We start from the raw sequence: 26,714 nt of genomic DNA on the forward strand, positions 1-26,714 counted from the left end.
CCTAGCACCAAGGCCACTTTATAAACAGTTTGCTGTTGATAAAGAGTTTTTTCCACATCTGTGTTGATAGAGCTTGTCACATCCCCAGTCCTTAAGTCCTTTAAAGCCTTTTGAATGAAACACTTTTTTTCCCTCATTTTTATGTTCTTAAAACTTTATATGTGGAAATAATTTCAAATTTATAAAAACTTGTAAAAGACAGTACAAAGAATAACCATATTTTAGTTACTCAGGATAACACCTGTTGTTAACATTTCACCCCACTTGCTCTATCGTTTGCACTCTCTCTAATACCTGTCTACACCCACAGTGTTTCCTTTACTGTCTGTCAGTAAGTTACAGATATCCTGGCCCCTTATCCCTAAGGCCCTTCAGTATGAATTTCCTGAGACTGGAGCTTCCCTCTTCTAAATCACAGTGAGTTGGTTATTGTTTTTAGTTGTCAGGCCTCTTTTAACTTCTTTAATCTGGGACGTGTCCACAGCTCGCCTTTATCTTTTATGGCATTGGCCATTTTGAAGAATACAGTACATTTCTCTCTCTCTCCCTCTTTTTTTTTTTAATAAAACATTTCTCATTTTTTGTTTGTCTAATACTTCCTTGTTATTAGATTGAACTTTTGTGTTGTTGGTCAGAGTACTGCTTAGGTAGTTTTGTGTCCTTCTCAGGGCATCACATCTGGAAGCACACACTGTTCATTTATCTTTACTGAGGATGTTTATTTTGACTGTCTGGTCAAGGTATTGGCAGAGGTCTTCATTTGATAAATACTACTTTTTTCTTCCTTGTAACTAGTAAGCAGTCTGTGGGGCGATACTTTTAAGACAATGTAAATGTCTTGTTCCTCATCACAATTTCCCCCTAGATTGAGCATCCACTGACAGTTTTTGCCAGAATTGATCCTCTACCATTATGGTTGCAAAATGGTAATTTTACTACTTGTGGCCCAGTCAGCCTCTTCATTCCATTATACATAGGGTTCTCCCTTCTCCTCTGTTTAATTTATTTATCTGTTGTTAGGATGTCTGTTTAATTTATTTGTCTATTGTTAGGATGTCTATTGTTAGTATTGTTAGTGTAGACTCATGACTTCCTATTTTTCATTATTTATAATTCATTACTGTTCTTAATTGAAAATTCGGTCCCAAGTTGTTCCAGATTTGGCCAGAGGAAGCCACTTCAATATGCAACATGTCCCCGTCCTTTTTTTTTTTTTAACTGGAACGTTTGCTTATTTTCTGTCAAAACAAGATGTCCTTGTCTTGTACATCCCATGACCTAGCACTGGAAACAGCCATTTCTTTGAGCCGCCTTGGTTCCAGTACTGAAGAATGGTATTAGTGACCAAAATCGGAGTGTTAGGTATACTTACTGCTACTGGATGTCCCTCAGTGGTGTGAGCCTTTAGTGAAATTTAAAACCAGCTGCCCTGAGTTTCCATGGGATAGGCTTTGCATTTCAGATAATGGAAAAGCCAATCCCGACTGTCAGTCTTTGGTTGCTTTAGGAAATGATTGGGCAAAATGGTATGTCAGTTGCCAAAACTCTGTATTTAAAGGTGAGAATGAAGGTAATTGCATGAATGCAAATAGCACCTGAATTATACAAGAACTCACTTTGGAGTTACTCTGTTGGTACTGTAATAATTGGCACCTCATGGAAAGATAATACTTTGGAGTAATGCTCAGTATTTACCTAGTATTACTTCCTTTGTTTCACGTTTCCCATGTGAACGCTGGGTATATCTCTTGTCATTTTGCGATTCTAGAATGAAAGTTACTGTTATAACTACCGAATTCTGGGACCCTCCAAGAATGTCTTTACTAAATATGTCTCAGAAACGTAACTTAATTTTATACTTTTTAACTTTGAGTATCTGGTCATATAAATTGTTTGAGAAGTTATTTCTTGGAAACTTCTTTTTTTTTATTATATATTTTTAAACTTTTTTTAATTGAGTTATAATCATTTTACAATGTTATGTCAAATTCCAGTGTAGAGCACAATTTTTCAGTTATACATGAACATACATGTATTCATTGTCACATTTTTTTTCGCTGTGAGCTACCACAAGATCTTGTATACATTTCCCTGTGCTATACAGTGTAATCTTGTTTATCTATTCTACATTTTGAAATCCCAGTCTGTCCCAGGAAAGTTCTTATTTTGGAATAATTTCAAATTTATGGAAAAATTTTAAGACTAATACAAAGAAATCGCATATACCCTAAACCCAGATTCACCAGCTGTTAACATTCTGCCCTGTTTGCTTAATTAATCATTATCTCTCATTTTTCCCTGAATCATTTAAGAGTAACTTGTAGACATGCTCCTTTACCCCAGATACTTCATTGTGTATTTCTTAAAAATAAGAATATTCTCTTACATAACCACAGCACAATTACCAAAAACTAGGAAAATTTTAACACTGATTCAGTGTTAAATCCGAAAACCTCATTCAGATCTTGAATGCTTGTCCCATTAATGTCCTTAATAGCAATTTGTTTTTATTGTTCAGGATCCAGTCCAGGATCATGTATTGCATTTAGTTGGAAAGTCTTTTTAGTCTCCTTTAATCTGGGGTAGTACTTCAGTCTTTGTCTTTCATTAGTGCCTTTTTTGAAGAGTATAGACCAGTTTTGTTTTTTTTTTTTTTTTTTTTTTTTGGTTTTTTTTTTTTAACAGAAAGCCTTTCAATTTGGGTTTGTGTGATGTTTTCTTAGGACTAAATTGAGTTTATGCATTTTTGTTAGGAACACGAAGTGATGCTGTGTACCCAGTGGGTGGGATCAGAAGACGTCTGATGTTACTTTGTTTCATTATTTGTGATGTTAACTTTTTTGATCACTTGATTCAGGTGGTGTCTGCCAGGCTTCTATCTTTCCCTTTGTAATTTATAAGTGAGCAAATTATTTTTAAAAATAAGTTTTTTTTCTTTTTAAAATAATCGATTTTTATTTTTAAAAATTGGAAAACACAAAAGCACGAAGTAAATTAAAATTGGCTTCAACTACTACCTAGGAATAACTATTACTAAAGTTTTGGTGTCTCCTCTTCTTTCTTGTCAAATGTGTGTTTTGAGCACCTACTGCTTATTCTAGACAAAGGGAATAGCTCAGTGAATGAAACATGCTCATGGGGCTGACATTCTGGAAATAGTAATAGCTATCACTTAGTTGTTTATTGAGATATAATTAACATATAACATTGCATTAGTTTTAGGTGTACAACACAGTGACTCAGTATATATATATATATATATTGCAAAATGATCACCACAATAAGCTTAGGTAACATCCATCACCACATATAGTTAGAAAACTTTCCTTCTGATGAGGACATTTAACATCTGTTCTCTTAGCAACTTTCAAGTGTGCAGTACAGGATTGTTAACCAGTTAACTGTAGTCATCATGCTGCACCGTACAGTGATTATAGCTGTCGTTTATTGAACAGTTACCATGTGCCATGCACTGCTACAGGTGCTTTACTTTTATCATTTACTTGTTGCCATGACCACATGAGGTAAGTGTGACTGTTGCTCTCTCATGGCAGAGACCTTAGTGTACCCCAGGTTAAACAGCTGGAGAGAGTGGTGTGCTGTGTCTGCTGTGACGGAGGCTGAGGCCGTCCTCTTAACCACTGTGGTGTGCTCACAAGTTCTCAGCCAAGTTTGAAAATTAGAAAACACGTTGACCTAGGGTGGGGATTATATTGAACTCTTGGGAGCAGAACGGTGGCGGCATTGTTGTCCATGACCCGAGATGCTTTGTACTGGCCTAGGATTTCCTCTTATAGCAAGCCCTCTGACTCCTTGTAAGCAGTGACCTCTCTTGATTGGGCCTTCCTTATAGAAATTCTCTTCCTTTCCCCCTTTTCCCTTTTGCTGACCTGTTCTCAGTGATGTGATGGTTAAAAAGAAAAAAAGCAAAACCAAGCCAAACCCTGCTTTGTAACATTTGCCTATTTCAGTGGTGTTAATACTCCCATAATGGTTGTTTTCGAGATGTCAAGCACCACATCACTGAACAGAGTTGGCAAGAGATGTGTACTGGGACAAGATGCAGTAGTGCATCATTATAACAGGGGCAAGAGATGGAAACCTCAAGAGCATAGGTAATAGTCTGATGTGGCAAAATAATTAAGAAGTGGTGACTTTTGAGTATTAATTACATCTATTTAATTGTAAGCTTATGTCATTTGCTTTTTATTAATGGCTATGTTTTAACACCTGGTGTGTGGAACTCCTGAAAATACGGAAAGCTCTTCCAAGCCCATCCTTGCCAGCTCTAGCGTACCACCACGGTTATCTTTCTGCTGATGGGGCCACCTTTTAGAAACCTTAACGACTGACACCATTTTGCTGTCTCAGAGAGCAGTGCTGTCCTTTCTTTTAACACTCGTCCCACAGAACTGCCTAGCAGTCTCATTCCCCAAATTGCTGTCTGTCATCTTCCCTGTTTCCAAGGCCTGGCTTGTCCCCACACTGCTAAGTCACTCTCCCCCGTCCTTCAGGTGCTCTTCTCCTCCCGTTCCACTCTATCCCAGTCAGGTTACTGTCCCCAGTGGAAGGAAGGCCCCAGACCTCACTGGTATCTTGGGCATCGAGAGTCTCTCAGCAGGATGTTAGGTCTAATGTGGAAAGAGAATCCTTGATCTAGAAAAGGAAGGTTTATTCTTTGAATTCCAGGTTAGAAATGTAAATGAAAAACAAATTTTCTTTTACTACTTAATAAGTATATAAAGGTGATTACAGTACTATTAATACAATGTATCCACTATATAAATGAGTTAAAGATGGGGAGAACTGGGACCATAACTGCGATTTAAAACCCAGTAAGTGATTGGTGGCATTTTAGGATTGCAGTGCATTTATATTTGGGGGGGTCACCTGTACTTGGGGCCTAGTAGAGATTGTCTTTTCTGTTAGTTCTTGTGCCATCTGTCAGCAAAGCTAATTAGGACCCTGGAAAAACTGTCAGGTTCAAGAATACATTTTTCATTAATAAAGAAACATAGAAATTACCTTGGTAGCACTCTATTTCTTGAGTTCAGATTCCTGGAGAAATGGAGATGTGGATGTACTCTGTCCCCAGGGTTAGGTGGTCAAACTGAAATTTTAATCAAAATGTCTTGAAAATTGCCCTTGTTATAATAAGTTCATCTGTTGTAGTTAAAAAAACACGACAGACTTGTTAACTGGCAGCCAGATTGATTTATCTGCCTGTTCCTTGGGGCTTGTCCTTCCCATGAGCTGTAACGTCATTTACCAGGGTGTCCCTCAGGGATGATGTGATCAAAGCAACCACCTCAACAGAAATTCTTACTTAGATCTGTTTTTCACTTTTGTTTTCTAATCACCACTCTGCTCGATTAATCTTTTAAGGCCATCTCAAGTAATTCTAAGTGCCTGGTACTACTGCAGTAAAATAGGAGTCATGTGGCTGAAATGCAGAGTAAGAGTGTTTATTATTTGCTCCCAGTGACTTTATCAGAGTGCAGAGGATACTCCTTCAAGGAAAACAGGTACTTTGATTCCAGGTGCCTTTGGAACCTAAATTTCAAGTGAGTTTGAAGTGAGTGAAGCTTCTCTGTTCCCTTCTCTTGAATATTTTGGGTAGTTGACTCAAATTTTTTTTTAAACAAAACTATTAAAGCTATGAAAGCAATTTAAAGCTTATTTACCTTGGTCTTAAGAATAAAAAAGGTTGATATGCAAAGCTTTGTTAAAAGGGTTTCAACTGCCGATTAGCCATCTTCTCTGACCCCCATTAAAAGAAGGCCCCAGATATCACTCGTATCCTGGGCACAGAGAGGTCTCGTGGGTTTCGTGTGGAGAGGAAATTCTTGATCTTGAAAAAGAAGATATATTCTTGGAATTCCAGGTTAGCTATCTAAGTGGAAAAACAACTTTTCTGTAACGGCCCACATTATAAGTAGTTTAGGCTGGCAGGCCCCACAGTGTTTTTGCAGCCACACAACTCTACTGTGGCCCACAGCAGAGCAAAAGTAGCCATCGACATTGTGTGAGCAGGTGAGTGTGACTGTGTTCCAGTAGAACTTTATTTGTGAACGCTGAAATTTGGGTGCTATAGAACTTTCACATGTTAACACATATTTTTCTTTTGATTTTTTTTCCAGCCATTTAAAAATGTAAAATCCTTTCTCAGCTTGTGAGCCACATAGAAACAAGCAGAGGGCTGGATTTGGCCCATGGCTCAAAAGTTTGCCAATGTGTGCTCCAAAAGATGAAACTTTAAAACTTTAATTTATACTTTTTTTCAGGTTATAATGATATTTCAGTACCTTGAGAAATTAATTCTTTTCATATGTGCTGCAGACATTTTAACTGGTTGTGGTTTATCATGCCAAAGTATATTAAACATTTTACCAGCCTAAGCTTTTCCAAGAAAAGAACTTACACACAAGCCCAAAGTGTAATTCTAAATAGTGACTAAAGTCAGTGATGATTCTCTTTTACTGACTTTGCTATTCTGCGTGCTAGGGTATTTTGGAACTTTCCAGTTCAGCAGTCATAGTGAGTTACAGCTTATCTGTAGTTCATTCTGACTTCTTAACAGCAGATTAACCCCTACCGTGTGCAGAACACAGCGCAGAGCACTGGGGATACAATAAGAGACACTCAGGACTGTGGGAAGTACTGTGAACTCCATTTCCAGAATCAACCTGTTGGAGCATTTCCTCTACTAGACTTGATCCCAAGCTTGACTTTATTACAATTTTTGATTTTCATAGTTTAGTGAAACACTACCTGCTGCTTCATCATGCTGCAGACCATTAAGTTGTGGCCGCAGGGTGGCATGGTTCTCTAAGAGGCTTTATTATTGCTAAAGTGGAAAAGAAAAAAGATGCTCTTAAGTAATGAGAATTCTCTCCCCTGTTTAATGTTAAAATGGCCTAGTTTTCTCTAAATTGGATTTTGCACAGTGCATTATTAAGATTTATACAGTGCTGAACCTCAGTGCTTTAAAGTCTTGTTTATGGTTACAACATGAATTATATAATGTTTATGACTGGGAGAATGGTAATTAGGACTGTGTTTCATAGAGTAAATGTAATTTAGCCACTGACCTCAATTTTTAAAAAATTAATGTATCAAAATTGCTAGAATACTTGCAAATAAAAGGACAGAGATGTCCTAACTTCTGAATAGTTGCAAGATCATGGGCAGAGTTACTGGCACAAGGTTTATGTCTGATTCTATGGGCTTAGTGGAGGGCTGGGTAGAGAAGAGTAGAGATTCCAGATGGTCAGGAAACACCAGTTGTTGGAAAAGTGACCCTCCCATTTTAATAGATTAAGAATATTGTCGTAGACTGAGAGGTGAATATGTTTCAAGAGTTCTCACATATTAGCTGTAAGAAGAGAAGGTATTATCTCCATTTATACAGTGAAGGAAACTGAGATTTAGGGGATTTAAGTAAAGTCTTTGTAGACGGAGTTTAAACCCAGATTTGTCTGGAGCCCAAGCTTACGTTCTTTGCACGCCACTGCTTCCAGGCCAGCTGCGATAGAGGCGCTCCGTGTTTCTTGGAGAATGGGTGGACTTGGCAGTGATTTGTGGCGTGTAGAATCTAGAGAATTATTGCTACAACTGGAACACAGAGATTGAGGGGCATCTGAGTATAAGGATGCAACTGTTAAATATGCTTCCTCCATCCTCTCTGCCTTATTTTTTGGATTTTCCTGAAATTTTTACAGAGCTTTTCCAGAGAGCTTTTTTATATTCCTTTAAAAAGTTCTTCACATAAATATACAGCTATCTTGTTGATTTACTTGTTTGTCTAACCCCCCTCCACTAAAATTTAAGTTTAAAGGGGACAGAGATCTTATTTTCAGGTCGTTCTGTATTCTCAATGCCTAGAATACTTCCTGACACATACGTGCTCAATCAGTGTTTATATTTGTATAAACTTAGTAGATTGGGGCAGTGGCATACAAATACATTTGATTTTCCCTTAAACTTGATATTTTGTAACGATAGAGTCCCAAGAGGAGCCTAACGCAAACTCTCTCTCCCTTTCGTAGGGTGACTGTGTTGTCACTGTGCTGCTCGCTGAAGAGGACAAAGTTGAGGATGATGTAGTCTTTTACTTGGTATTTTCGGGTTCCACCCTCCATCACTGTACAAGTACGCGGAAGGTCAGTTCTGATACCCTGGAGACCATTGCTCCTGGTAAGTGTTTGAGTAGAATCTTCACTAACTCCTGTCACTCTTTTATTCCACAGAAGTCATTAGTATATTCATATTCACTCTACGCTGTTCATTAGTGCAGAGTGACAGGACGAATGAGTCAGGGTGGTAGAACTATTGTTAGATCTTTATTTTAAATCCATTTATGAAATAAAATATCTTGTTTATATCTTGTTTGTTCCACAAAAATCTGAGCCTAACTAGAAATAAAATGGTGTCATAAATTGAAAGACAGTAATTAGGATCAGCAAAAATACCAGTTTATTGGAATGTTGAGGAAAACTAAAACACATTTGGAAGATAAAAGTTATTGTGTGGTTACTATGATATAACTGCAGATTTGATTCTAAATATAGTGGCAAAAGCAAAGGGAAAACACAGTAACACATTCCTCAGTATCCATCAGGGAAGGACTTTACAAGTCTTCTGTTAAAGCCAAAGTTTCCTCAAATTAACGGATTATAGTTCATGGTGGAATGAATACTTAATCACTATTGCATTTATAAGTTTAAAATGAAAGTGTTTATTTATTAAAAATTCTTTACAATGTTACTCAGTCATTGCTTCTTCCACCAGAAATGGCTTATAAAGTAATGGCCATCTCTTGACCTATCCCAGGCACCTGAAGGTGTATTGATTTGTGTTTGGAAATGATCTTCTTTCTTTAATTGACCTTGCCTCACAGTTAATAATTGACCAGTTTTCATCAGAATATAAGAGAGGGCGCATTTAAGGGGAAGGCCTAAAAAGTGTTAATAGTTGAACCATTTGCCTTTAGGGACTAAAATGGATTTAGTTCTTATTGGAACTTTCCTGTTACCAGTATTTATTTTATATAACGTTGATTTCACTTTGTTGACACAGATGTTGTAAAAAAGTACTAGTTCTTGAAGCCCCTTCAGTATGTGGCCTTGGTGGTATTGTCAGATTGCCAGCATTCTGTTGCTGTGCCGTTTTATATAAAATAACTTCATGTCTTAATACCTGCCAACTCCTGGAAAGCACACCACAGTCAAGAACTGGGATTATGGCCGTTGAAAACTTTTTATCCTCCTGGCTGACAAAAGAGATTTTGAAAATACAGGATTTAAAGGTTCTTGGCACTTCCTATGCGTATTTCCCCCAAACTTTTAGGGATAGGCAGTTTGGCAAGGAGTTCAGGATAGGTACTGATTTTTTTTCCTGGAGAGTATTAAGTATCCTTCTTTGTAACTTAAAGCTCTAGTTGCCTTGTTTCCCGTGATGTCTATCATGTCAGAAAGGCTTATCTGGAACTTGAGGTCTGTTCTCTGTCAGGAGCCATCCAGTATCACCACTGCCGAACATTTATCACATGTGGGTGATGGTGAGAACCGACTTCCCAGCGAGGTAGAATCAGTCAGTCTCTGGTTGGGCCCTTGTTAGGAAAGGAATGGAGGTAATTTTTATAAACTTTTTTTTTTCCTGCATTAGAAATGCTTTAGGAGTTTGTGTGTGTGTGTGTGTGTGTGCACACGTGCATGCTAGCACTTACGGAGAGAGCGAGCAAGGAAGCATGTAACTGGGTAGAGGAGAGTGTAAGTGAAGCACAGCTCTTACAAGGATGTAGCCCTGTGCCCTCACCGCTGTCCTCGGTCACCAGAACCAGCAGAGCCCAGCCTCTTGGTGGAGAGGGATATGCCTGGCGGCTCTTACACCTTCAGTGGCAAAGTACTTAAATTCGGGTGGGCTGCAGGCAGTTGCTCTCTCGGATTCACAGTCCCACTGTACTTGTATGACAGCCAAGAGCTCTGAGTTTGTGCCCGATCCTTGTAGCCTGTCCCTGACCTGCCTTTCTGAATTCCAGTCCCCATTTCTTCCCTTGCCTCTGTCTGACAGCTCTTTCATGTGTCTCAGGACCCTTCTTTTCCAGCCCCACCCATCTCCGAGTGTCCTTTTGTGCTTACTGACTCGAGTACCTTAGTTCTGTGAACCCCAGCCGACCAGAATGGATATTGTATTTTGCTCTTTCCTCCTCATTTGATCTGAATCCTCAGAAATCATTCCTGACCGTTTGCTGAGGTCCTGGAGTACCTGGCTTCTCCTTATTTTTCACTAATCAGCTCTCCTCCCTCAAATTAGGACCTTACCCATTTGCCATTTTCTCATAACTTGTCCCCTTTGCTCCCAGTTGACCTGAATTCAGTCAGGCTGCTGCCTGAGGCCCCTGATCACAGCAGAGGCGACAAAGGACTAGAGTCCTTGAAAGACCTTCTTGTTCAGGCGAGCCAAATGAACAGTAAGGCAGCCCTTCCACATGTGAGCCTTTGATGTGTCTGCAGGGGGACCAGCAAGCCTCCCTCCTTGGTGAAGTGGGAGCTTTGTTCACTGTGGAAACAAGGGAGGCTTCCCGAGTAGACCTCGCTGCTCTGGACGTCATGTGTGGGGCTTTCTGTTCACTTTTTCAGCTGCTGTCGTCCGGCTTGGTTCAGTAATTGCTGTGGGGGTGGGGGTGAGGGTGAGGGGGTGGACAGAGATGGAGGGATTTGGGGGAGTTAAGTTACTTTTGAATTTCTTGTTTATATCATGGAGTTAATATTTTTGTCTAGAATTAAACTGCCTTAAGTCTGCTTTAGGGGATTTCTTTAACTTGTTCTTGCTTTCCTTCAAGTCTGCACTCAAATGTCACTTTCTCAGTGAGGCCTTTCCTGTCCACCTTGTAAAATTAGACAACTGCCTCCTCTCTGCACTTCCTGCTCCCCTTCCTGGCTTTATTTTTCTCCATTGCACTTGTCAACCTCTAACACAGTATATGTTTTATTTATCTTATTTGTATTCTACCTGCCTCTACTGGAGTGTCAGCTTTATGAGGGAGAGGACGTGTGTCTGTTTTGTTCACTGGTTATGCCAGGAAGGCTTGTTCTGTGAATTCCTACCACTTGATGGGACTGCATTTCCACTGTGTTGAACTCATCCTGTTTCTCAGAAGCCATCCTTCTAGAAAGGTACACACACACACACACACACACCGCCACACACACACAAACCCACACACCCACACACACACACACACTCTTTTGAACATTGCTAAAGGAGCCTTTGGCTTCTTGACTTGAATTCTTGGCTGGGGGCAGGAGTCTGTGTTCTCTCTGCAGAGCTACCTCTGATGATTTCTGTGCGTCAGTTAACCGTATCGATAGCCTCAGATTCCCTGTCTGCTGAGGGCACTGTCAGAGTAGTCAGGATTGTTCATACAAAGTCTGTACTTGCTTTGTGCGTCCCAGTTAGTTACTGGGTAAATGTGCACGGTCTGTTTACAGCAGCCGCTGCCAAGAGGGGTGTCCCTGCACTCTTTCTGCTCATGTGTGGGGCTAGCTCTGCAGTTCCTAGTTGATGTGGCTGACTATGGGAAGAAAAAGAGCTTTGTGCCTTGATCTTGCTTTTAATGTCATGTTTCATCAGATTGCTGGCTCTGATTTTTCTTTGAGTCCTCTGCATGTTTCATTGTCAGTGTTGTGTTATATTTTAGTTTTTACTAAAACTAGATGATTGATTGACCTTCATAAGACAAGTTACTCCTTGATGGTAGTCTGTAACCTTTTATTTTGTGGGGTGAGTGTAAAGAATAAGACATTTCTTAATAGTCTCCTAAAATACCTCTTCAAGTTCAGATATTGAGATTATGGTCCATCTTTTTCCTTTTTTTCTTAAATTCTTGCTTTTTTGCTTACTTTCTTGTAGAAACTCACAATGAATTGTGCATGTATGTTTAGTTATAAAAAAAAATCGTAAAGGCTTTTTAAGGTAATCTTTTCTTGCCTTACCGCCATAGAAAGACTGTAGATGTGATACAGTCCCCTCTTTTTAATATGAGATTATGTTAAGAGTAGTAACTTCTTAGGGGACAGTTAGTTGGAGCCTTTGGAGATTTTATCTGCCTTTGAATTGTTTGTATGGTTTACAGTGAGCATGTTACTTTTAACATATATAGTAGTTTTTAATAAAAAAAAAATTGAAGACTTTGAAAGCAGTGTCCTCTGTTTTGAAAATAAAGCCATCTTTGTGCTAATTAACATTAGACGGGAGAGGGGAGAGGGAGAGGAGAGCTTCTTGGTAAAGTGCATGTCTAGCATGCACAGGGTCCTGGACTCAGTGCCCAGTACCTCTGTTTTAAAAAAATAAACCCAAAATTACCTCTCCTCCATTAAAAAAAATTTTAAAAACAGTAGGCAAACAAGTTTTATAGTAAAATACTACATTCAAAAATACCTATGAAGTGGCTGGTTTAAGAATATAATTTGTTGTGAAATACAGCCTGAAATGAAAATATGTCTCCAGAGACAAAAGGTGTTGCCTTTGCAATAAATGAAAATAAAATATCTCCATTCTTTTCTCTTCTTAGAAAACGAATCCAACCCCAAATACCATTTTAACTAAACAGTGACTTTCCTCTGGAGATGAAGCTGAGTTTTCTTTAAGAGACTGTAGGACTGCTAAGTAATATAAAGAAATCTGAGTATCCCTGGAAGATAATTCTTGGGGGATACAGAGTCGTGTCTTACTGTGTTCATTTTTATTAATAAGACCAGATTTAGGCCAAGCAAACAGTAATTGCAGAATGGTAATGAGACAGGATGTTTAGTGGATGCTGCATACTGTTTTTGTGGAAGGCTTTGGTACAGAGTCTCTCATAAGAGGAAATCTTTTTTTTTTTTTTTTTTCTAGCGTGTCTGTTTACTTTTAGAATTCACAGCAAGGATTTTTGTTTCACCAGAAAACTGCAAACATTCATTGACCCCAAATTTGACTCAGGTCTTTTGTATATTACTTTACTTTCTCACTCATCAAAGAGAAGGTACTATATAAAGTAGGTTTGTGATTAAAAAAAATTACCATGATGAGAAGTCCTTCAGGGCTTAATTAAAAATCAGTGCTTACAGCTCAGTTCTCAACAAGTAGTCCTACAGTTATATCATGGTGTGACTCGGTTCTCGTGAACCAAGCCTCTATTTCTAGCAGCAGATGTGCAGAGGTTGCCAAATTGAATAACGCACTTGAGAAGAAGTTCTTTAAACTGGCCCAGTCAGAGAATTCTGGTACCCTCTCTCTCTCTGTCAAAATAATCAGTTATTTTTTATTGGACATTTTCTAACAGTCTCCCTATTCTCAAATACTTCTACTATAAGGCTATTTCAGTGAGAAAGATGTGATTTTATATTTTAAAAGACTTAAATTACTATCCCAGGGCTGGTTATTATATATAGTGGCTGGCTATCCTGGAAAAACAAACTGGGAAGTAGTTGAAGGGAAACATGCCCGCTGTCTACTGTCCGTTGCAATGCTTATGTGGAAATTGTTAATTTCATCACCTTAGAACTACAGACACACCACTGGAATTGAGCACATGCGTTATAATGGGGCCAGTATCCCCCCAGGGGGGTGAAAATTGGTTCTTAGAGGAGTGTAAAAAAAATCTACTCTTTATATATAAAGCACAGATATAGATATGCAAATGTATGGTATATCTGTGGTATTAAAATTTCATGGGGTAAAAGGTGGCAAATAGAGAAAAATGTTGACAAAGACTCCTTGGGGAGATGACAGTGAATAAAAGGTTGAGAAGCACTGCCTTAGAGTAGGGATTATTATAGTTCAGATTTTCAGCATTAATTAGCCTCTTTCTCCCCCAAAATGTACATGATTCCTGGGTCTGCTGTTCTTTCACCCCTCTGCTTAAGGACTCCTATACATATAGAGGTGTTCTATACATACGCCAAATTTGCGCATCTACTGATAGACCGCTGAAAACTAATAGTAGGCACATACTTCTGCACATAATCCTATCTCCTGTTAGAGGGTGAGTCTGAAGCCTGAACATTTCCTTTAACCCTATATAGCCACTTCAAAGGAAGAAAAAGACACCAAATTCTTAAATACTGTGATGCCTAACTGAAGAAGTAAAAGATGTTATTTTTATATTTTCCACCACTGACATCTAATGCAGCCTTTCTTGTAGAAGATGGAGGAGTGGGACTGGGCTTGGCTGGCCCAGCAGGCCCTTTCAGGGTTCCTTTTTGGGTAGCTGGTCAAACAAAGTCCCAATTGTTTCATCCTCAAAAGAGACGGCCCGGATGGGATGTGTGCCACTTTTAGCCTAATAGGAAATGAAGTAATTCTTGTGTCATGCTTTAGCAGATTTGTTTATCTGCAGCAGCATTTCGTTTCCATGGGGATGGGTGCTTCATGTAGTGATAAGCAGCCTGCAGAGAAGCTCTCCAACCTCAGGAGCACACACCTCCTGACCTGCCAGTTTAATAAAGGTTTGGATTAGATGTTTTTAAGAGGGCCATCAGCAGTTAAATTATTGTTTCCCACCTGGGTGCTCCTTGTTGTATTTCGTGTATTTTGCATTCTTCCCCCTTCCCTTTATTCTTTTCAGTTCTGGAGTCGGGCACCGTTGAGCTCAGAAACTGTGTGACCCTGCTGCAGAAGCTCATGGTAGAGTACTAGGGATCTCTTCTCCTTGAGTCACCTGAACAGGAGCATTTAAATGGCTAATCATAATAATAAGTACCAGTTTTACATGCCTGGCTTTTGCCAGATGGCTTTGACAGCCATCTCTGATGTTTTTTAGCAACCCAGAAGGTTGGCAGTGTTCTCAGTTTGTGTGCAAACAAGCTTCAAGGTTTCGTGGCTTTTTCAGGGTAACCTAGGCTGTCTGCAGTGGAGGTGAGACTCAAACCTGGTATTTTCTGACCCTACCGCTGGTTGCCAGTGTACTTCAGGGCCTCTTACAATTCAGTTTGGGTCAGGACTCTCCCACCCCACCATTTACTTCATGTTTCTGTTGTAAATGAACCAGACCTGATGGTGGGATATATTCAGAAGTCAGTTTTTTAAAATGGAATTAAAGTTTAGACCATGTGTCTTTAACAGTTCATCTCTCTTCCCCTCTCTAGACTGTCTGGGGGTATTTCCCTCAGAAGCAGTGCAGTAAAAGTTTCAGAACTTCCCCTTTTAAAAGGACTTGGGATTTTTATTTTCCTTTTCTGTTATCAGGAAATGGAGTAGAAGGAAAAACACCATGTCACTAGCTGAAAACTTGTCCTCTTTATGCGGCAGCTTCTGTTTTCATGTAAAATTGTAGTTACTATGTCACATTGGATAGTTTCCCATCCCTTTGTTTTTGCTGTGAAGATGTAGCCATCATTAATGCTTTGCATTTCATGTGTGCAAAGGCAGTCACAAGACTGATGGCCCCTGGAGATGGTCATGTCTTGAGTGCTAATTTATGGTAGTAAGAGATTTTATGTGTGCAGATGCAGTGATTTCAGTTTTATTAATAGGTCCGTATTATATAACCTTTGTTTGAAAAAGAACAGTTGATTTTTTTTTAGATGCTTTATCTAAAAGATTGTAGGGATTCAAATATAATCTTGTGAACCACGTGAGCCTAATAGAAAACATGAATGTGAGAGGGTAGCCCTGCCAGCCCTGTGTGGTTGGTTTCCAGACGGTGGGGCGAGGCACTTTTGAGGCACTTTGTTCGTGATCAGTAGTAACTCTTCCAGTTTACTCAAAGATTAATAAAGACTGATCCAGGAAACCCTCAGTTCTCCCCTCCTCTTTTAACCCTCAGTTTTTCTCTGGAAAAAGCAGCCTATAATCATACCATACAAATCCCAGATTTATGGCACGTTTTACTCAGGGTGATTCATAGTTTCTCCTTCAGATTGTGAGTGCATGTCTGAAGGGAAAATATTGGGCTGGCCTTGGGTGGCGTCTCCTGGATGTCTATTTCACGGCCTTCTCTGACATTCTGACTTCCCTAATACATGGTTTTCTTTCAGTTCTACACAGAGTAGACAATAGCTCACCCATCCACCTTGTCAAATTCTGCTATAAAGCAGCAGAAGGAAATAATGCATGCTTATGCTGCTAATAAGCCCATTTGCACCCACACGCACAGACATACACACAGACACACCCCTAAACCTTCTTCTCTTTCTCCCCCTGTTGTCCCCACCCCGTACTAGCCAAGTAAACAGTCATTTAGCAGTTCCAGGTAGATTTCTCTGTAGATACATTATTTCTTCACTTTCCAGTTTCGAATAAGGTGATATTGTTTCACCATGGCTTTCAGCTGTGTGTATGTGAGATGAGGTTGAAGATCTGGATTGTGGCGTGAACCCTGTGTGTATACAGGAGGTGGTTTACAGAGCAGTGATGTTGTTTACTTTTGGTGGCCATGTGACTCCCTTTCTGGCTCAGGTGCTCAGGTGTCTCACCTTTGCACAGGCTTGGGGAAGGAGACGAGTAAGAAAGGTTAAGGATTGTTTAGATGGGTGGGGCGGTGGTTGTTACTGTTTTAGATCAGTTAATACCTCTTTTAAGACGGTGTTTAAGTTATGAAGGCAGAATTCAGTTTGGACCTCTAATTATTCACATTCTCATCATTTATTGACATTTATTCATATTTACCTCACAGGACTCTCAGGAGTTTATAAATTAGCTTAATCCTGAATAAATGAGAGGAGGCTATAATTGGTGAGATTTATGAATGAAAACCACAACATTCTTAAAGTACAGCCATCCCTCAGTATCCGCAGGGGTATTGGTTCTGGGACCCTCCCCCCCCCCCCCAAGCAAGATCTGCCGATGCTCAAGTCCCTTATTTGGCCCTCCATGTCCATGGTTCTGCATCCATGGATTCAACCAGCTATGGGTTGTAAATACAGTAGTACATATATGTAGTATGGGAAAAAATCCACGTATAAGTGGACCCATGCAGCTCAAACCCGTGTTGTTAAAGGGTCCACTGTAATTATTCTGACTGAAATATGTGTTGCTATGTCTGTCTCTCTGTCTACCTATCTTATCTGTCAATCTCTCTCTCTCTCCAACTAATTTAACTAGAAATGAGGCTGTGCATGTTGTTTTGGGTGATAGTATTAAAGAATTTGAGAGGAGTCTTCTAAATTACACCTCTTCATTTACAAGATTAGGATACTGTCTAGATTTTAAAGTGTTAGAGAAGTTGTCATTTACCCGAGGACACGTGGCTAGGAAGGAACAAAACAGGTTTGAACCCAGGTCTGTCCTAACACTCGGCATCCAGATGTAGCCTAGGTAATACTTTCCTGAAGCTGTCTTTTGCAGTAATTATTCCATCCCCTGAACTTACACTTTGTGTCCATTCTTATGTTTTTGAAACTGTTTTCTGTTCCTGTAATCTCTTGCTAACTTTCCCTCCCTAACTTCTGCCTGGTAAACCCCACAGGCTTGTGCAGCTGCAGGAATCACAGCCTGCACAGGCTGCCGTCTCACACTGTACGTGAAGGAAATGAGTTCCAGAGAAGCAGAGCTGGTGTGAGCTCACACAGCTGCGGAGTTTCACAGCCAGGATTTGAACACAGCATTTTTCTTCCTTTCCCGTTGATTCTTCCAGACCCTTATTTCCTCTTCAAGCCTTCTTGTGTCCATGAATCTTGGGTGGAGGGCCAGACACGAGAGCAAAACACTTGGGTTCAGATTCAAATTGTGCCACTTAGGAGCTTTATAACTTTGGGCAAATTACTTAACATTTCTGTGCCTTCACTTCCTCGTCTGGCAAATGAGGCTAATAATAGTATTCACCCCTAGGGTTGTAATGAGGAGTAAATGAACTGTTGCTCAGAAAATACTGAGAATGGTGCCTGGCACAGAGAACAGAACTTAATAGAGAAGTGATTGATTGATTGGTTGGTTGGTTGATTGATAGGTAGGTAGGTAGGTAGGTAGGTAGGTAGATAGATAGATAGATAGATAGATAGATAGGACAGGACTGTGCATCTGAGTTCTGAGGGTTGCAGTGAAGAACCCCTGGGGTTGGAGAGTTGGGAGCAGGATGCCTGTCAAAAAGGGGTCCTTCTTAACTACCACCTCTCTTTTGCCCACCTGTGAAATGCGCTGGTCCTCTCCCACGAGTCGCGTGGTATTTGTTTCTGTAGAACCAGCCCCTTTTTGCAGAGATCTCCATCTTCTTTGATTTTCTCCTTAGAGACTGTAACTGCTAGAGGGTGATTAATCACAGTGCCCTGGGCTTGGTGGGTGTCCAGATGTTAGTTGTTAAAAGTTACAGAACATTTTAAAAGAAACACTTTGTGCCAGAACAATATCCAGACCTTTACTACCTGAATCACTTGATTTGTTTCTGCTGATAACTGTTGTCTCATGTAATTAGGCTAATTGCCTTTCGAAGAAAGATAAAGATTTGTTTTTCCAATTTCATTTCATATAGAAAATTCAGCATATTTACTGAGCTGAAATACACACATGGGCATATACACACAGCCACACACGTGTACATGTGTGTAAGCTAGAGGACGCCTCTGTTTCCCACGGCCTTCACAGGAAGAATTCAACTCGAAGGCAGTGGCAGCATCTGGTGGAGTCATGTGCTTGAATGGAGAGTGATCTGGAACCTGTTCAGGAACCTGTTACTCTTGCTTAATAGTCATACTGGCCTGTCGTTCCAAGTGTTGGGCTCCTTGCAGGCAGGGACATAGCTGTTACCCTTCCTCCTTTTTTTTTTTTTGTAAGCAATGTGTTGCAAAACTCTGGCATCATGATACAATCGGCCATGACCTTTGGCATCTGACTTGAATTTGAATGATGAATTCTGCTTCTTAATATCTGTGTAACCTTGAGCAAGTTATTTCTTTAAGTCTCAGTTTTCTCATCTGTAACCCAAGGACAATACATACCCCATACGTTTGTTATGTGGAGAAAATGACATGTCATATGGTATGTCGTAGGTTCTTGGTTACTGAGTATTTGTTACCACTCTCAACTTACACAGCGGGGAGAGATTTCTATTGTCAGCAGGTAAAGAGCTTAAGGAGGCCCCTGGGGGAAAAGTGTGTGGAAATCTATTTACTTATTATTATCATTGGACACATGGGAAAAAAATGACTGTTTACTCTTTCAAAGACGGCAGAAAGCTTTGTTTGTTCTGTCAAGTGAGAAGCCTCTGTTAGCCTGTGCCTGTGGTCTGAGAGGTCGGATTTGAGGACCCTCCACCTCACTCCTCAGGGGAAAGCGGCCTCTGCATGCGGCGGGGTCCCGACAGGCCCCAGTGCTCTGCCGCCTGTGGTTAATCAGGCAGAGCAGCAGGGGCATAACTCAACCAGGACAACTCCCCTTTCTTTTTTCTCATCAGGAAGATATTTTATGAAAGAAATGATGATGTTAGGAACATAGTTGCAGCTAGTGGAGATCAGGGCCTGAAAGTTGAGGAGAAACGTGTTTGATGAATACATTCTGCATGTTGGAAATACTGACTTCTGTGAGGCTGAAAATCCGGAGAAAGTCTGATTCTCCAGGAAGGTGCTCTCCACAGGATCTAACCCTGCAGAACCTCTGCTTGCACACAAGAGGGGCTCTTCAGGGTGGTGTGTTAGCCTGCTGCGTGAGCCCCTGCCCTCTGTTCAGTGGACGCCATGGTCTCTGGCGTGCCTGCTCGTCCTGAACCCGGCGTCTAGCCGCAACTTTGCGTCATCCTTGTGTGAACTAGGCCATGTCATTGAAGTCCTCTTTACAGGAAGGAACGTGTATCTGAGAGCAAAATTATTTTCTAGGCCCTGAATTGCTACTAATAATAAAATAAAGTCATATCGTACTTTCCAAAGTGCTTCACCATTTGATCTGTTGTGTTGTGGTGACAATAAGGCAGGTGCTGGGGAATCTGTACAGTTCCTGCCATGGGACCTGTGTGACTCACCTCTTGCCTGCTGGGTTTTCAGAACTAATGCAGTTCAGTAGGTGTTAGACTCCCCACTGCATGCTAGGCCCTAACACGATCTTTGAGCTTCCTTTCTTTAATTTGTTCAAGTTGAACAGCAGTAGTTCAGTATATGTTGAGATTTTCAGAGACTGAGTGCCAGACACTACGTTGCAGGCGTGACAGGCCACTGGAATACAAAGTTGTCTGCTGTTTGGTAGGGGAACTGATTCATATTTGCGAGTAACAATTTGAAACAAGGGCTAGAAATGGAGTTTTAAGAAATTGGGAAGATTACTGCCAGGACTCAGGGGAAGGAGGGGTTTCTTTTAGGCAGGGGAACTTGTACATCACGCAGGAAGAGCAGAGAGGACCCCCCAGCGTCTTCGTTTCAGGAGGAGGGCTCTAATCCTGTCTTCCTTGCTGCACGTGTTTCCTTTAGGTCATGACTGCTGCGAGACAGTGAAGGTGCTGCTCTGTGCTTCCAAAGAGGGCCTTCCCGTGTTTGTGGTGGCCGAAGAAGACTTTCAGTTCATCCAGGACGAGGCCTACGATGCAGCCCAATTCCTGGCAACTAGTGCTGGAAATCAGCAGGCTCTGAACTTCACCCGCTTTCTTGATCGGTCAGGACCGCCGTCTACTGATGTGAATTCCCTTGATGAGAAGGTGGCCCTGGCATTCAGGCACCTGAAGCTGCCGGCGGAGTGGAATGTGTTGGGGACAGATCCGACGTCACATGGTAAGAACTTAAATGGCCCACGGTCTTTGAATTTGGATCCTTATGTTTTTGGATGAGGCTGCTTTTATATGGTGATGGTCTGTCTCTACGTCTGCCACTGTGGCTGAACAGACCTTGCACTTACTGTAGCGAAGTGACCCCGTTGGCATCTCCTCTGGGCTCTTCAGCTGAGCTCTTAGGCCTGTTCTTGTGGTGAAGTGACGCCAGAGGGAGCTTGCTGTAGTCATCGTCAGCTCTCATGTAAAGTAGTGGGGGGCTTGGGTGGCAGGACACCAGGATGCTCAGAGCTGGAGGCTGATGCTGCCAGGACTGAGGGGAAGAGGGGTTCTGTTCTCATCTTTCAATAAAGCTGTTGGTCTGAAAAAATAAAAGAAAGCAGAGGGTGGCCCATTGCCCTTCCATCCTCTCCCACCCCGTGCAGAAAGAGACCCGTCCTTCACGAGGAGGGAAGTAGCAGAGTAACTTGTGCTATTTTCTTGGTGTTTAATTATCAGAGACAGGCTTTTATTATTGTATTCTCAAGTTCTCTAGAAATTCCATGAAATTGGAGGAAAGGAAGAGGCTGGGAAGTGGGTGGGAGGAGCTTGAGAGCAGGCTGAGCTCTGGTAGACCCCACACGTTTTTAGCCAGAGGATCTTCACTTGCTTATTTTACCTACTGGCCCTCCGTAGGCGAGTTCATTGAAGGAAGGGCTCCATTGTTAAAAACACTGATGTAATCAGTGTCTGTGTGTGTTCCTTTTATTCAGACAGGGGATATCCCACATATTTATTCTTGTGGCAAATGACATCTTCTAAATGTTGTGAATATGTATTTGTGAATATGTATGTATCTTCAGTGAAACAGTATATGCCTGGAGTCCAATAAATAATGTCGTCTTTCCCTCCTGAGTTCACCATCTCCTGGAGAGATGTAGGAGTTCCACGGATATAGATCAAAACGTTTGCTGTGTTAATGACAAAAGCTAGGTTGGAAAGCTGACTTTAGATTGCCTGACTGAAGGGGTTGCTTATCCCTTCTACTTTATCTCTGAAAGAGCTGGACAATCACAGGGCTGCCCTTCAGAGTCCACGCAGCTTTGACTGTTGTGTTATGTAAGGAGGGCAACCGGAAGTCATCCTCCCTGCAGGCAAGCGGGTCCTGAGGAGAAATGCCCAGAGGGGCCTGAGCGGGAGGCCCCGCTCAGTTCCTGCTCCCACAGACCCATCAAGTGGGTGCATTCTTCCTCCCGTGGAGGAATGGTAGAGAGGTGTTTGCTAGCTTGGGTTCTCTTAAATCCACCGAATTTAACCATTAAGGCTGTGACCAGCTGTAGGAATGGTGTCCCCCACTCTCAGGGGCTTCCTGTCAAGGCGTTACCAGGGCCCTCCTGCCAGGTAAAATACAAAAGAAAGTGTGGACCCTAAAATCACATGAAGGAAAAAAAAATGTGTCCTTTTTCTTATTAATATAATGTCTAAGAAAGCTCTGCAGTGCTGAGATCTAGACATGAGAATATTTGCCGTTTACAGGGCTCTGGCACCTTTTCAGAAACCTGATGTCGGGGCTTAGTACCTCTGGCCTCTGCTCTTTCTGTCTTGTGATGGGGATGCTTATTCTGGTTGTCATTTATAAATCAGTATCAAGAAGGATTGCGCTAGTTATGTGTGGGGCTTAAAGTTTTATGTGTGTGTGGGTTTGCTTTGTCTTGTTTAAAGAAGGCACAGGAGTTGGATAGTTAGTTCATGTCACATGATTAGAAAGAACTATTAGAAAAGCACGGGTCTGAGACTTTAGGCTTATCACTTCCCCTCTCTGGGCCTTAGCATCCTTCCTTGTCTTTAATAAGGAACTTGGCAACTTTAATATTTTTGTGGACTTTCCATGTGCTTCTTCAGTTTCTGTTGTATAAAATTGCTCAAGCAGTGCTAGCAAAGGCTAAATCACATTTGAACATTTAGGGAAATGCCTTAAAACCACAATAAGGTGCCATTACACACCTATTAAGGAAGGCTAAAATTAAAAATACCAAGTGCTGGCAAGGATGCAGAATAGCAGCTCACACATTGTTGGTGAGAATGCAAAATGTTACAGCCAATCTAGGAAGCAGGTTGACAGTCTCTTATAAAAGTTAAATGTACATTTATTACATGACCCAGCAGTCTCACTTTTGTCTCTTTAGCCTAGAGAAATGAAAATTTACTCAAAAAAAAAAAAATCTTTGCACAGATGTGCCTATAGCAGCATTATTTATAATTACCCCAAACTAGAAACAACCCAAATATCCCTCACTGGGTAAATATATAAACAACCTGTGGTACATCCATACAATGGAATACTACTCAGGAATAAATAAGGAACAGACTGTTGATGTGAGCAACAACTTGGATACATTTTAAATGTATTGCACGAAGTAAAGAAGTCAGTTTCCGAAGTTATTTACTGTATGATTCCATTTATATGATATTCTAGAAAGAGCAAAATTGTAGGAACAGAAAATGGATCAGTAGTTGCCAGAGTCTATAGAGGAAAGATCTGACTGCAAAGAGGTATCATAGAGGAGTTCTTTGGGTATTGGACTGGTTTTGTGTCTTGGTGGTGGTGGTTATAAGAAGCTATGTGTGTGCTCAAACTCATACAACTGTATACCCTCCAAAAGTGAATTTTACTGACATGAATTAAAAGCAATTAAAAGAACAAAAGAAATTGAACAAGTTAGGTGTATACTTTACAAGGTGAAATGCGTGCAAGAGACTTGCAGACCTGTCTTTAAGTCAACGCTGGGATAAGGAATCTGATTTCAAGTGCTGGACTCACATTCTGCAGTTTAAACTCTTCAGTTAATTGTGGATTAGAAGCTACAAACAGATATTTTAAGACTGAGTAGCATTAATTAAGAGGTCCTTGCTTGCTGTTGAGTGACAAATGTAAAGGAACATTCTGCTTACATCAGTGAGTTGCACATCAAATACTTTTTTTTTAAAGGTGTTTAAATAAGGAAGAAGGTACGAAGTAAGCTTGTCGCCTGGGATAATAATGCATTTTAATAGGACACCTTGTTACATAACAGGACTACTTCCTGTTGAAAGCTAGGATGTTTACAGGTATTCCAGCCTAATGCTTGTACAAAGGAGTCATGTAAGATTTATGGTTAATCCTCCCACTCTAGTTGTTTAGATGCAGTGCTTTTTAACTTTTTTTTTTTTCAGGTCAGTAACTCCTCTGAAAATAGCTCAGATTTCTTCTCAGGAAAAAATACTCATAGGGGCCTACCTGCAGACATTTACATATTGTTTCAGGGATTCATAGTCTCCCTGAACCACAGGCTTGAACGTGGAGTTCAGAGCTCTTGGTTTAGACTCAGCATTAGAGTGGAGAAGCTTAGGCCATGGAGTCGGTCTGTTTATATGCTGGCTTCATTGCAGGAGTTTGTGCAAAATACTTAATCTCTCTGTTTCTAAATTTCTTCCCATATGAAATGGAGGAAAGTATGTCTGATAGTGGGTGCTAGTTTGCAGGCTCTTCACTTTTAATGTACCATGACCAAGATCCACCAACATTTTAGAGACAAAACATGGATGAGCTCTGATGAGGGAAAGTAACATGTCTTATGAAAAAGATGAAACAGTGTGGCACTTTATTTAAAAAGAAAAAAGAAAAAACGACAACAAACTCTTTGAAGCAGAATGAGATTTTTAAAAAATTTCTAAAGTCAGTCCTCACTTTAAACACCTGCAAGAGGGAGTTTGTCCACGTTATTCTTCCCGGTGCTCTTTAATCCCTAGTTAGGTAAAGCAGCTTCCACGCTGTACTCAGATGGAAGTCACATGGCTTCATCTGGGTGGAGCGTGAGTGGTGGGTTGGGATACTATCCCTCTGAGTTACCGAGTTTCGCGTGTGTCAGCTCTTCAGTGCCTCTGTGGTTAGTGAAAATGGTGAAGCCCAGGATGGGTTTTCCCCTGAAAGACCCCACACAACAGCAAGCAGCATAACTCTTGGTAACAGGGTGGGCTGCTCAAGACTTGCTCTGAAGAAAGCAAGGAGGAGAAAGGTTCTGGGGGAAGTCTGCCTTCTTAGTCATGGTGTTGTATAACTAATGAAAAGAAGAGCTGATCATCTCTGGGGTGGGAGTCTTCCCCACATAGAGACATTTGGATGGACAGAAGGGTGAGAGAGATGTGAAGAAGGCTGCACTAAAAACAGCCTGTGTGTTCTCAGTTCTTTTTATCTGATGTTGGTTCATAGAACCACAGCCTTAATCATTTGGTGTTTTAGTTCCCACACTTTTTCCAGATTGCTTGATAGCTTTCCATGGAAATTTTTTTCTTAGCTACACTCTCTAGTATTTTTGTATGTTTTCAGCTATCATAGCTACTAAAAAAAGAAATAATAAAATATTAAAAGCTATTTTAATAATAATGTAACATTATACTAATCTAAGGGATTGACACCAAGACAAGCGGTGCCAGGTAATGCCAGTACTTTAGCTCCAAAAGATTTTGTTGTTTCTCAAACCTCGATCCTGCCACAAGGTTACAAGTGCCACTTTTCCAAAAGCCCATTTCTCACATGGGCCTGTTGTTTTCCTTCTCCAGGGGATATGAAAATTCCTGCCTCATGTGGGACTTGAGGTTTATTTAAGAAGCAGTACAGACTGGTAGAAAGAATGGACTTTGGAGCCTCCTAGATACAAATTCAAGGAGTACTGTGAGCAGGGCATCTCCGTGGTTGATGGGGGAGGAGAAGTGCGTGGAGTCTTTGATTACTGTTTTGCTCATGGAACTTAGGACGTTTTGCATAGTCAGAAAATGTGATGATTCGAAAAGATGCAGCCATCTAGCATGCTCATCGGTGTTGAATGCCTGCTAGGCACACATCTCCTTTCTCTGCAGATCTGAGGGAGTGTGTGTGTGGTGGGGTTGTTGGGGGGCACTTCCAGCATATAAGTAGATAGCAAGCAGGACTTATGACATTTTCGATTACCTTCTTGGTGGCTAGAAGCTGGACCCACATAGAGATTTTTCCAGTTGAGTATGGTTAAAACAGGAAAACTAACCAACCAACATGGCCTATGACATAACACTTCAGCATAAAGGGAATGGAGAATTATTATCACGAGTGTTCAGGTGGAAGACTCACTGGGTATAATTTTCATTAAGAAACCAAAGAAAAAAATTTGAAGAGGTCCTTTAAAAGATTGAAGACATAACGCCTATTATGAAATTGGAGAAGGAAGCACCAAAGAGAAAAATTGGTTTAATGAGTACTTTAGTCAGGGTCAACCAGAGAATCAGAACCAGTAGGAAAGTATGTATTAAGATTTATTTCACGGAATGGCTTGCCCAGTTGCGGGGGCTCACTAAGCATGCCCAAAATTCGTAGGGCAGGAAGAGAAGAGAAAAATCACGGCCAGCTCAGACCCACCAGCAGGAGCCAAAGCTGCCATCCTCAGACAGGAAGGGGAGGCCCTGAGTTGGATGGAACTCCACAAGCACAGGCCGAAGCTGCCCTCCACAGGCAGGATTTCTTCTCTCTCCAGGGAAAACCTCAGCCCTGCTTTTAAAGTCTTTCAACTGATTCAGTTAAGCCTACCCAGATTAGCCAGGATAATCTTCCTTATTAGATCAACTGATTAGGCGCTTTAATTACATCTGCAAAAAACCCATCACAATTTGGGCAGAGATGGAAAGGGAGTTGGCTTAAATGATGCAAGTACATCCAGAATCCCATAGCATAATTAAATTCAAACTGGGGACAAAGGACCCAATTGACATCATAGGAAATGCAGTTAGTGATCTGAAAAACAAAGTTGAGTAGCTCTCAGCATACATAGGGAAAAGACAAAGGATCTTGACAGGGGAAAAAAATACCAACGTAGAGAGTAGAGAACAGAGATTGACTCTAAATTGTAGGGGCTCTGGAGTTTAAACTAGGACAGAGGGAATAAGAGACAAATGGAAGGTATGGAAGGTAATAAAATTATTTTTGGAGGAAAACATAATGAAAAGGTGTATGTTCACATACAGAAGCACCGGAGACTTGAGTGTAAGGAGGAAACACTGG

At 40.9% G+C, this 26,714-nt stretch overlaps 1 protein-coding gene across 12 annotated transcripts in view; it reads left to right on the top strand.

Annotated features, from left to right (window-relative positions):
• Positions 1–26,714, top strand: part of AKAP13 (A-kinase anchoring protein 13) — a 291,739-nt gene that overhangs the window by 97,486 nt on the left and 167,539 nt on the right. For 11 of the 12 annotated variants that reach the window (XM_031440520.2, XM_064480556.1, XM_031440522.2 and 8 more), the window contains exons 3-4: positions 8,049–8,196; positions 20,376–20,672. In XM_031440520.2, coding sequence (XP_031296380.2) covers positions 8,049–8,196; positions 20,376–20,672 — 445 coding nt within the window. Of the gene's footprint in view, positions 1–8,048; positions 8,197–20,375; positions 20,673–26,714 lie in introns of those variants that run through there. The other variant, XM_064480562.1, reaches the window with a different exon arrangement.

Source organism: Camelus dromedarius, chromosome 29 (assembly GCF_036321535.1).
Source record: "Camelus dromedarius isolate mCamDro1 chromosome 29, mCamDro1.pat, whole genome shotgun sequence".
Lineage (NCBI taxonomy): Eukaryota > Metazoa > Chordata > Mammalia > Artiodactyla > Camelidae > Camelus > Camelus dromedarius.